We start from the raw sequence: 13,033 nt of genomic DNA, 5'->3' as shown, positions 1-13,033 counted from the left end.
GAGCCAGGCATGTACCACAATGCAAAGAGAGGTATGAGGACACTCTGCCCTGCCAAACTGGGCAGAGGAGCAAGTAGCTGAGTCACCACCTCTCAGGTTTTAATTACTGCTTCCTCACCAAGCCATGGTGGGGTGGGATTATCAGCCCTGAAGATGATGTGAACTACAGCTCAGATGTAATTAACACTGAATGTACCTATAAGAAATGTAGAAGGCAGGAAAAGCATCTGATGACAGGAAATAGGAGGTATTTCAGGCACTGCAAAACCCCAAAAGGCTATTCAAGCTAACTGGCAACATTTCCCAGGCAATTTGGCAGAGTTAGGAGGACACCACTCAAGAGGTTTTTCTGCTAACATTTGGGCTAATGCTTGGATCTTGAAATGCAATTTTGTCAAAACAAACACATGTCAGGAGTGGTAAGCGATGCCATCTAAAGTTACCTTAATGCAGCCTTCCTCTTAATCCCTTTTCAGGCTCTAGAAATGAATCCTTCAGGGCTCTTCCATAGCTTTGCACCCACAGCAGCACAGGTGCTGAACCACACATGGAGTCAGGGTCAGTCTGTTCCTCACTGAGTCACTCACTGCTTTAACTTCTTCAGGAATATGAGAGGGATTGGAGGTCTCTGCTGTCAGGCAAGCATCCTCACTCAGCTTCAGGGTGTTATATGATGGGTTCATTCCAGCCCCAAGTGTGTTTTCACATGTGGCTGTGGATTTGCGTGGATTGAAGTGATACTATTTTCAGATTGAGAAGTAGAAGTCCTGTTTGTAAATTTTGCAGCAGTTCCCAGTCTCCCTGTGTCTCTCCCTTTCCTTTCTTCAATAGAAAGACCATCCAAGCTTGGCATGAAACTGCTCCTGGTCTATGCCAGCATGGTTAGAGAGACCACGTTCAGCGCTGTGTCCCATGTACTGCCGCGTTTCAGCTGTATCACATATAATCCCGCCACCTCTGCCAAAAGAGGAGGAGCACCCTCAGCAAGTCCAGATTGGCGATTCCCAGTGGCAGTCAGCAGCCACACAAACCCTGTGTCAAGCAGCACTGACTCCGAGCAGGCAGCAGCAGCAGCTGGAGGCTACACTGGGTTGTGCCTGAGCAGCCACACCTCTATAGCCATTTTTTGCAACTCTCAGCCAAGGGCTTAGGTAGCATCTGACCACTTGGAAGGGCAGGCACCAGGCTGCTGCCAGCCTTCATTTTTGAGAAAAAAACCCCAAACGTTTTCCTCAGCCAAGTATTTTATAATTTAATCCAACACCTGCACAAGGTGTGCAGTACAAAAGCCTGCAGCTCGGCTGGCGTAGGACAACATTCAGGGAGCTAATGCAGCCTGGAAGGATGCAAAAGCACTGGGCTAGAGAGGCTCCCGTGCATGTGTGGGAGCAGAAATGGCAAGGGAAGGTGCTACAAGTTAAAATAACTTGTGTTTGTGCTGCATATCCTCCACCGAAACCAGAGCCACTTGTCTCTGTCAGCTCTGGGTCACCAAAAACACATTTTCCCCCTGATTTAACTTTCCTCTGCAGGCCCTGTCCCAGCAGGGACACCAGGGTGACCCAGCCCTTCGCTCCTGCTTCCAGCCATCCCCAGGAGCAGGCTCCCAGGCACTTCTGCACCCCCACGCCCTGAGTCACACGCAGAATTGCGGGGAAAACCCCCTGCACCCTGCAGGTTTTTCCCGAATTTGGAAAAGCCAAATTTTTACTGTAAAATACAGGCCCTCCCTGGTTATGTCATACTTGAAGTTGCAGCAACATTTAATTATATGTGGTGGTTTCCTACTTGGGCTATTTTAAATAAAGTTGTTTTTTTTTAAAAAAAAAAAGCACCAAATCCTAAAATGTTCTCATAGCACAAGTAGAAAAAAAACAATCAATCAAAGAAGTTTAGAATTTGCCACTTCCCATTATAGAGTTCTACTCATAACAAAAATTTAGGCTCGAGGAGAGTTCATGTACCAGCTTTTGCTTGTTTGTTAGACTGTGACTGTGCAGAACACGTGCCTGGCACCACAGTGCTTACAGTTATGCCGTGACTGGGGAAGGAGAAGTGAAGGGAAAATAAATATACCCAATCTGACAGCTCAAACCTTGCTCTGCTGTCGGGAACACCATCAACTGGACTCTAAATCTCGGAAACCAGATTTGGTGATTACCTATGGCCCCAATTCCTTTTGCCAAGTGTTTGTGGCATCCACAATCGCATTTTCCTTGGAGAAATTTTCTCCTTGATGTCCAAAGATATTCCCAAATGCTCAAATAAAACCAGTTCTTTTGAAATATATTCCAATGCCAGTAACCCAAGACACTGCACTTACCAACAGCCAAGACTGCACTTCTCAGGTTAAGGGATAGTGGTAAGTTGGGGGTTTTTTGGACACGTTCATTTCCATCTTCACTGTGTGGAAAAACTTCTCAGGATTGCAACAGCAATTAATCAAGCTCCAAAATTCTAGTTTCCTTGTGTTTCTTAAAGCTACTACCATGTCCTCTGCTAGCATACAATTTTTATTAATAGCTTTCTAAAGCTTGCTTGCATAGAGTAATGTAAGCAAGATACATTTACAGCCTAAGTGACGGATTAGATTTTTTGCTTAGCTTTTTGTTTCACCCTTGCTTTCTTTAGGCAGTGAAGTACTGGCTCACAACCTAATCCAATATTCAGGTATTAGGCTTTCTGTTTGTGAGTAGGAGTCAAATCCCTGCATTTTAGTTATTCTGGATTCACCTCCTATTTAAAAGCAAATATAAAATTGAACCACACCAGCTCTTGAGACGAGCCCAGGAGAGAAACCGGTTCCACCCTGGCAAACCACACTGACAGAGACAGGCCCACAAATAGCACTGGATCGACACGGTGAGAATTCAGAGGTGAAATTTTACTTCCCATCTCCAACAGCATTTGAAAGAAAGATGTGGCTTCCAGTTTGGACACTGCCCTGAAGTAGCAAGTCAGCTGTATGCAATACCAGCAAGCTGTTAGTCCATCTGCGTGTTGTCTGTCCCTCACCATGCCCTGGCAAACTTTACCATGCAAAGGTGCTGGTACCAGACTTGGAGGATAAACGAGCTTGTCACCATTTCCATCCAGCATTTATCACCATGTTACATACCCTAGGTTACCATAGTTACAGTAAGTTCTCCAGAAGAACCGATGAATTTTAATCCTGAGGTGCACACCTCATAAAAGGGGGAAAAATCTCCAATGTCCAACAACTTGTAACTGGAAAGCAGACAAGGAAACCAGCTCCTAGCTCAAATAAAAATTTACACACCTCTCATCTTCAGCGATAAAAATATGCTATTTAGCAACACACATCCATGAAGAGAAAGGAGGCAAACACAATCTGTATTCTCTCTCCTCATACTTCATGCTCCTCCCCAAGAAGACACGTGTATTTTTGCTTGGCATATCCCATATTCCTCATACCCACCTGACACGTGTTTTATTTTGGTCTCATGCCTCTGTCTCTCCTCATCCTACTTTACAATTTCTAGCCAACTCATTCTTTACTCCCTGTCCTGTTAAGGACTTGAGTCTATCCCCAGTAGGTAGGTGATTTGCATCTCATCTGCTCCTTCCACTTTTAGAGCCAACTCTTCGTGCCCGTCTCATCCATTTGGGAGCTATGGATAAATGCGGTTTCCAGAAAGGGATAAATGTGCTGTCTGTTCACACAACTTCAAAGCTATGGGGAAAAGCTTGATGGAACCGAGTAAGTGGTAGCAAAAGTCAACAGAACAAATTCTCTGGAACTGGTTTTGACTGGTGGACCAGAGGACCTTGAATCTGCTTCCATCAGCTGCTATGCACCCCAACCAGACAGGGTCAGGCAACTCAGATTCAGCAGACGCTCTAAGAGCGAACGCAGGTCTTGCAGCAGCGTAATACCACAAACTGGCTTCAATACATTTGCAGTAATTACTTACATCCAAGCTTTAATTTACATGTTCAAAGAAAGCGAAGTATTTTATGTGAAAGCTATGAGACCCAAGTTTCTGCAGATCCATATGCCACCTCCCCCGAGCAGATGAGATCCAAATCCAATTCAGTCCCATGACTTTCTTCAGTCTTTGCTGCTCAGTACTTCTAAATTCCCACTAGGTATTTGCAAGTGCATGCAGCTGTCTGCGTATCTGCAGGCTTGCAGGTGAAGTACACACATCTGGGGTTTTGAGACTGAGTTTGCTGCTGTCATTTAGCAGTCCCCCCCTTCTTCAACACACTCAGGCTGCACAAAATTGGTACTTTCCAGTTGGGTTATACTTATCAGTGTGACTTAGAGATGTGATCTTTCCACTCCTGACCTTCAAGTGGTCAGCACAGCCAGATGTTTTACATAAGATATAGGCTACCAGCTTAGCTTCCTCTGATTTCTTTTGAAAAACAGCCAAGAGAGGCTTCTCCTTTCCCTGGTATGGTGTTTGGTTTTACTATGCAAAATGATCCCCCTGCATATTGTGTTCAGCAATGTGATAATTAAAAAAAAAAATCAGGTCTACGCAGGATGGTTACAAGTGCTAGAAGGCTTCTTCCTTGTTCAATGTAAAACAAAAGATGGGGAAGAGGCTATTTCAAGAGAACATGTAAGAAGTTGCACAGCACTGAAGCATGAGAAAAGCCTCGAAGCACTTTGGGACCAGCTCAGTGCTGCTGCACTGGGCTTCAGTCCCACACACTGGCAAGAGCAGAACTGAGCACCACAAGTACTCAAGTGCCACGAAAGGTGCGCTAAGGCTGGGACCCATCCAGAGATCCAGGTAACCTTTCCTGAACCCACACGAGATGGACAAGGGCACAGCCTGGGGCTTCACAAAAGCTGGAGCCATGGCAGAAGCACGGCCAGACAGATGCTTCCTTGGTTACTGTGTGGTCACACGAAGCTCATCCAAAAGCTGAGGGAAACTGCGTGGCATCTCATATGAGTTAGCATCTGTAGACTCTACCATTTTTCTGCCATCTTCAAAGGGCTCAAAATTCACTGGGAGTCACATAACACTGAAGAGATCCCATCACACCTTACGAATCCTGTTTGAAGAGGTAAAATAACTAGATCTGCCGCTATGTCTGTCATCACTCTCCAGTCAGCCCAAACTTGGTGCTGTTTTTGAGGGAGAAATCATTAGGAAAATGATCACCACACCCAGGTCAACTGTAGGCAGTCTAAAGAAACCAAAACCAACAACAAAACCAGATCCATCTTCAGAGCAGAAATAGTTCAGATTTTTGAAAACTAAAACAAACAAAAACCTCAGCACACCAACAAACAACAAAGCAAACCAAAATACCCCCCAGAAAACCACCAAAAATCCAGATGTCCCCTTTATCAGGGGGCATTTATAAATTAGTTGCTATGGAGTAGTTTTTAAAAGTTACACAGATCACAAATAACCACATAGTTTTCAAGAACCTTTATACATCATCTTTTTTAATTAATTAGCTTTACAAGCAACTTGAGAGCTCTTTCATAATGAACACTGCTTTTCAAATTACACAACTTTATAGGCAACCTGTAAATGAATCCTGAATTTCTTTGCCTGCTATAGATAAAGGTCTCATATTTTACAGCCGGCTAACATAATGAATAAAAATAGCATTATGAAGCTTTATCTTTAACCAGGACTAGACACATACAGATCATAAGACAGTTTAAAAAATAGTTTTAAAACAAGGACCTGCTTGGTGATGCTCAAGACTGAATATTCAACCGACATGAAATGAATAGTTTCTAAAGGACACTGAAGAAATGGCTGACCTGATCTGTTGACCCTACTGTAATGACTTGCATGGAGTGAAAAATTAAGCACTTTTTAAACCTGTCTGGCAAGCACAAACCTATGGAGTGATGAGAATTTGATACGCCATGTAACTGCAAAAGTCTGAATTACAGAGGGACTGAAATGAGTTTAAAGGCTTATGCTTACATTTCTAAAACAAAACCAACCAAACCTCTGCTAAAGCAGTACTTAAAGAAGATGTAGAAGAGGTGGCTTTTTTTTGCTTGTTTCATTGGTAGCCTAAATGCACTGCAGACCAGACAGTAATGAAGATTTGCACTCCTTGGCCAGGTTGGCAGAGGCACTTACAGTAAAGGTATCCTGTCTGTATTTCTGGGGAGGAAAGAGGAAAGAGGAGGAGAACTGTAAAGGGAAAGAACTTACTGAAAAAAGAGGAAAAGCAAAATCAAAACAAAACTGGGATTTCTGCTGGTTCTCCTAAACGATATACTGATACTGAATTTTTTCCCCCGTCAGTTTGTTACTAAACAATTAGCTTTTTTCATGTTTTACATGAACAATAGTAATCTTTTTAATAAAAAATTACTGAGCTTTCCATAGAAAAGGTCTCTAATTGAATACAAACTATACAGATGCTAAAATTGTCACAAGTTGTAATATATACAGAAGTATTTCTGTACACTCACATTGTTTTGGCTAAGTAAGGAAATAAGGGACAGATAGAAAACTGCAGTAGGTAAGCTGATCAAACCCCAAACTCCTGTAAATATGACTGCTGTCTTTTATAGGTTTGCTTTTGTTTTCTCAAGCTTTTAAAGCTCAGGAAAAAGAATAAAAAAGGAAGAAAGAAGAATAAAAATAAATCATCAGCATCCAAAACATCAATTTCTTAAAAATAAGAATATCAAAGTTCCCGCACAGTTCACTTTTATTCTGTGATGTCCCCTCTCCTTGATAAAATGAAAACAATGTAAAAGAAAATAAAGGCTTTCTAAGTAAATATATACCTCAGTACTGATCAAAGGGCAGTGCCTTTCTGGGGAAATCCTTCAGCACGGTGAAAAACCTAAGGATGTATTGCACAAGGAGCCTACAGTGATGCACTTCAGCTTCAGTGTGCCAACCACATCCTTGATACTATGCAAAAGATCAAGGTGTCAACTTACAGACTGCATGGGACACCAACACTTGAAAAGGAAATTTTTTAAAAGTGAATTTTAGATATTTTATTAACTTATATACAAAGGAAAAGGGGGGGTGGCAAGAATTCTTTAGAAAAGGGAGAAAGCTCAACATTTTCTGTCAAGTATGTAAGGAGGTTCTGGGTACCTCTAATAGCCTAGGAAAGCCCTTGCATATTCTCGATGGTATTTACCAGGTCCCCAAAGCCAATGACAGCAACCGATAGTGTCAAGTTCACTTAGTGCCAGTCACTTAAACCAAACAAAAAAAAAACCCAAACCAAAAAAAACAAAGAAGAGACAGAAACTTCCCCTCTGTGGATTCAACATACAAAACCACAAACTGAATGTTACTAATAGCAAGATACTGATTTGCTTCTGTTAATAAGGTTCAAGAGAACATAGTCAAAAACAAACAACAATACAGCAGCAATCTTTAAAAGTTAAGATTAGTGTGAGATATGATATAAAACAATCAGGTTTTTAGCTGGTAATTAAAGTGCTCCTTTTCTGACTTAAGGTGTAAAGAAAATTAAAGTGATTATCAGTTACTGGCAACCCTTACATTAAATTAGGTCTTTTATGGCAGAGGAGAACAGTATGAACAGTTTTACAAAAATAGATCCATGTTATTTTGGAGAATACTGTAATTTTTTTCTCTTTTTTTCTTCTTTTTTTCAGTTTTTCTTTTCTTTTTTTTTTCCTTTTTTTTTTTTTTAAGACTCAATTTTGATAAACTGTACCTGGTCATACAAAAATTACCCAAAATTCAAACTTTTACCATATAAAAAAAGGGAGAGATGAATTGGATTCAGCTGGATGACAGGTCTGGCAAAATATAAGGATGGACAAATTCTATGTAGGGCACTTATTTATGTCCAGATGCATATGCTGTTTCTTACTGATTGCTTATCTTCTTCACGTAAGCAGTCACAGGCCTGGAGTCACAATCACATAGTACAATGCTTCAGCAGTCAAAGAATCTTCTATTTGATGCAACATTGAAACACTGCTTCTTTATTAAAATGTTGGTTTGTTGTTGATTTTCCTTTATCTTGTTATTCACATTCAAAAGTTAATAGATAGCATAAAGATTTATCAGGGCGAATAGCAAGGGGAGTTGCTAAATCAAAGGCTTATAAAACGTCTTTCCCAACTGAGTCAGAAGGTTTATTAAGTTCAACCCTCACACCTTTTTCACCTGCAAAAATATGAAAAGGAAATCAGTATTATTTTTCAGCATTTACCAAAGTATAGTCTATAGAACTGCTACATTACTTTCCAGATTAGTTTTAAGAGAGTACTTCAAAGACTGTCTAGTACATATGAACTATCCAGATATGTATTTTTGTACGCATGCTCTGTATCCTGTGCTCTGTGAAGTTAACGAACCATACCCATTATCTCTGAAAGCTGGCATTTATTTGCCCAAGTAAAAAACTGGATACTTCACATCATACACGCAGTTCTGAAGTTCATCATCTTGGCCTTAAAAGGTAAGCTTTAAGAACAGCCAATTGAGAATCTAAGGATATTCTCCATTATTCTGGATCAGAATATCCAGAGTTTCTGGGTATTTACCTTTGCAATGAAACTTGAGGGATTTTTATAACATAACATTACATTTGACTTGCTGCTAAAAAATTACCAAAACAAACCCACACCTCTCTTCTGCCCTTTTCTCTAAAAGTTTGACTATCAAAACATTAACGGACACAGTATCCCATATTCAAGAAAAATTCACACATATTATGTGTGGTTTTAGTTAGACTGAAACTGTGCCAAAAACTAATAGCTTCCTATTTTATAAAATTGTAGAATAAAATGTCGTATTTTAATATAAATGGAAAATAAAAAGCATTCTTGTTATGGATAAAATGCAAAGAATGCAATTTTAATTGCAAATGAAACTCAAATCACAGCAATATGATATTGTAAACCAATTATTGGGCAAACTGATACCAAAATTTTTACAACCCACCAACCCAGCCTTCCTTCCTTAAGTGCCTGCAGTTTAGGAGGACCCTGGAGAGGGAGGTGGGCTGTGGGGAGCACCTGAAGCACTTCCCTGCACTCTCTGAAAGAGCAGCAGCGAAAGCTGCATGGAGACAACCCAAAATCTGACACGGCAAGGCTGGCGGTCACACACGTGTGACGTGAAGCTCAAATGACACACAGACAGACTTCCTGACTGCTTGGGAAGTGCCTCGCTGGTCATGTCTCACTGAGCAGCAGGACAGCCTGCCTGGACGTAGCAGGAGCTGCACTGCTCATATCGCTCCCAAAATGCACAAAGTCACCAGCAGCTGCACCGAGGGGAACTGAACTAAACTGCAGCTTTGTGAGCCACTAGATAGTTCTGGTGCTATTTACCAGCTTCACACGCCTACAAGCAGCAAACAGAAATATGATTTGTAAATGACTGGCACATGTCTTAATCATTGATTTTGGAGCATTTGATGAAACCATGAAGAAACTGGCCTTAAGCATATGTGCCCCTGGGGTACACCTGATTTAGTTTTATTTTTAAACTAAGGTAAGAAACACAAAATCGTGATGGCAATTACAAGCATGGCAGAAGTCCTAGACTGCTTCTCCTTATAATGCTAATTTGAACAGGAAAATTAGATCAACTTCCTCTTGAGGGAGAAGCCAGAAAAAGAAAACAGATGCTAGATATGTGGAATTGGAAATGGAGGAAGTAACTCCATTCTTTGATTCCAGATTTTAACTTTAGGCTTTTGTTTTTTGGATATAGATTCTAGTCCAGTTAAGTTGTATTCACTTGCTGAATCGCTGTATTTGATCAAAATTACTTCCTGGGCTCTGAGTTCTGTCATGCCTGACAGTCGCTGGTGTATTTATCCCCCATACCTCTTAGGGAGACAAGACTACTGAGCAGCCTCAGGAAGCGTGAGCAACACAAGGCACTGACCTGGATTTCCCAAGTCACTGCCTAGCAGCTCAAACACTGCATCACCTTCTCTGTAGAACCTGACTCTGAGTTATGTTGGTTTTCTCCTTCTTTTTGTCCACAGAGTGGGTCATGGAGACAATTTTGGACTACTTAGGTATTCTTTCAGAAAAAAAGAACACAGAAGATATTAATATAATACATTACCTGTTAGATATTTTACTTTAGCTCGTGCTCTCTCATCTGCATCAAAATACCACACTGTTATTGCGTACCTAGGGAAACAGACAGGAAAAGAACTCCTGAACTATGAAGAAAAAACAGTGAAGCACTTGACATAAAACATGACCTGAATGAGACAACACATCTGCAGTCTGACAGAAGTTTTCATGAAGCACAAAGCAAGCAGGCTTGCCCCCCTCCCCCTACTAGTAGGTATCATCTGAACAGTCACTGAAAGGGTGACACTGATGCTGTAAGTTTACACTTTTTCCTGATGAGTTGCTATTGCCCAGAACCTGTAATATAGTCCCTGTCCCTATCACTTTGTTCCATGACCTCATCTTTTAATTTACTTACTCAAGTCCATCACTGCAAAAACCATTTTTGTTTTCGGTTTTTTTTGTTTGTTTGGGTTTTTTACATTTGCCATAAGGAAAGATTAACTACTGCTCCTCTGGTTTTCCGCTGTCCATATGGGATTTAAATATGAAATGCCAGCTATTGAGGAAAGACTTTACAGAGCTTTAGTAAATAGCATTTCACCCTCTGACTCTGCTGGGAGCACAAAGTGGGAGGGGAGAGCAGTGCAGCCTCCCAAAAGGCTACAAGAGGACATGCAGATGGCAGTTTCAAGCTGCTTTTTGCAAAGGTACTTGTGTTATCTCACAGCTCCAGTCAATGTTCAGTGCTTTGGCCTAGAAAACCTGTTGAAACGCGGGCAAGGGGAAGTCTGGATCAAGGACTCCCAATGAGTTACCTATTAACGCTGTCTGGTAACACCACTCAAGACGTGGGGCAGTGAATGCAGGTACCTTTAGCACCATCCACCTCCCTGCACTGAGGGACAAAGGAGATATCAAATCCCCTCTGTGACTCAGACTGGGAGCAACTTCTCTAACACTCCAGAGAAAGAGATGATTTGTGTATCAATGGTCATTGCTGCCCCACAGCCCTCTTCCCAATTCCTAAACTAAGCCACCCCTAAAGAAGAGAGAGTGAACGTGACTATCTTCTAACAACTCTCTCAACCTCAACAAAAGAGGACATAAAAGTGAAGCACCCAGTCAATCTTCCAGTCACAGCGTAAGAGCTAAGGACAAAGGAAAGGGAGGAGGGTGTAAAGCCATCACAAATAAATAATCAAGTCAACACCCCCTGGCTAAGGTGGGGTCTGCTCATGGCTCTGTGTGCTCCTGACCTGTCAAGTAACTTCTGTTTCCAGTCCTCTCCCCTACTCACCCAGGAGGATTTTTTTCTCCCAAGTAAGAGATCAGACATCAGTACAAACTCAGCAGCACAGCAGAAGCCTGACCTTTGCCATAGTGCAACTGGGACTGCACATGAAAAGACCTGGGTTCAGGCGGTAATTTCGTTTCACTCATTTCTCATTAGGATTCGCTCATCTCTTGATAAAAGAGGCATCATGCAATATACAGCAAGCACATTAGTCCTACCTTGTAGCAAATGCTGGCTGTACTTCATGAGGGTTGCGGCGATCAGACCAGAAGAATAGCAGTCTATCAAATTTGGGTTCAATATCAGCGAATTGGGCTTTACCTTCTGGAAATATCCGAAGGATGCCTCCACTTACCTACAAATTATATATTTAAAACCAGTGCTTGAAAATGATGTCTCATTCTATTTAAAAGTACTGAATATCACATTTGAAAATATTTTAGACACCTTGAACTGAAATAAAAGTCCAATGCTACAGAAATTGAGTCTACAGCTTTTCTGTCAATACATTTAATCTCAAAAATTTTTACACCTTTTTCACTGAGTAATTTCAGAATGCCTGTAAAGATTAAACGCCCATTCATGTCTAAGTAAAAAGATGCAGTTTTATGTTGGTTGTTTTTTAGCTGCATTGCCTACTTGCAAAAAAATGGGCAAGACTGACTGATAATACACAAGTGGGTAAAAATATGCCAATATCGATGAGAGAAACATTGTATTTCTCCTCCAGGCTTTGAAAAACAATTGGACATACCTATGCTATCCAGAAAACAGCACAACTAGATGGAGTTAATAATTTTTAAGTCATGCTAACTTCTTCCTACTGATGGCATTGATATTATTAAACTTAATTACAGAGAGCTGTGGAAAAGAAGTAACAGTGCAAACAATAACAAGGTAAATTGATAAAAAAGATTGGGTTTTAATGGTGTTCTAAATTAGCAAACAAGTGACAATTTAGGTCAACTTCTCCTCCTAAAGAAAGTTTGAGCTTCTTTCTTTGCTAACCAATATATACTTGGTAAGATAACAATTTGTAATTTAAAATAGATACTGCAATAAATTAAATACCTTTGTTCATAAATTAAATATCCAGCTCAAATTTCTCAGTTACTGTGAAAATACCATTTTTTTATTTCTAAGCTCTGGTAAGTATTCAGTTATTCTGGGAGAGAAACCGTAATTCAACTAAAGATGTCATAAAGCTGCATTTTAAGATGTTCATTCCAACCAGTATATTTATATGTGAAGATGCTATCATGACAAAGAAGGCCAGTAATTTATTCTCTAATTGAAGGATCAAATTTGTTATTTCAAAGATATTTTGATATTTCAGAAATAGAAAGTTTCAAGTACATCCATTTCTGACTCAGCTTTTCAATCTACCAGCTTTATGTCAGTATGCCACCAGTCTCATTGCCTCATCCAGCTCTTGTAAGAAATGAACAGCACTACAGAAAAAACCCAAATCAAAAAAACCCTCTCAGCTGCAACCTGTGTTACTGATATATGGTGCATCCAGCTCACAGAAATTGACTGCTTATGTGCTTTTTCCACATTCTACTTCCTAAGTAGAATGAGAAAAGTATCAGTAGTTTTATGAGAAGTTTTTATGAGAATAAATGTTTGCATAGCTGACTGCACAGCAATCAAGGAGTAAATAAAGCTAACTTTGCATTACTCTCTAATGCTTTCAATACAGCCAGTTAGCTACATCCATTCCTCAAATCTACCTA

At 40.6% G+C, this 13,033-nt stretch overlaps 1 protein-coding gene across 1 annotated transcript in view; it reads right to left on the bottom strand.

Annotated features, from left to right (window-relative positions):
* Positions 1-7,604: 7,604 nt before the first annotated feature.
* LOC104548572 (egl nine homolog 1) overlaps positions 7,605-13,033 on the bottom strand; it is a gene marked incomplete at its 5' end in the record, with an annotated part of 32,845 nt that continues 27,416 nt past the window's right edge. The window contains 3 exons of the mRNA XM_010194629.1: positions 7,605-8,126; positions 10,047-10,114; positions 11,516-11,652. Of these exons, the coding sequence (XP_010192931.1) occupies positions 8,062-8,126; positions 10,047-10,114; positions 11,516-11,652 (270 nt within the window). The remainder of the gene's footprint in view (positions 8,127-10,046; positions 10,115-11,515; positions 11,653-13,033) is intronic.

This window comes from Mesitornis unicolor, unplaced genomic scaffold, assembly GCF_000695765.1.
Source record: "Mesitornis unicolor isolate BGI_N332 unplaced genomic scaffold, ASM69576v1 scaffold81, whole genome shotgun sequence".
In the NCBI taxonomy this organism is placed as follows: domain Eukaryota; kingdom Metazoa; phylum Chordata; class Aves; order Mesitornithiformes; family Mesitornithidae; genus Mesitornis; species Mesitornis unicolor.
Note: the sequence above shows the minus strand (reverse complement) of the source record. Positions and strands in the feature narration are given on the sequence as shown.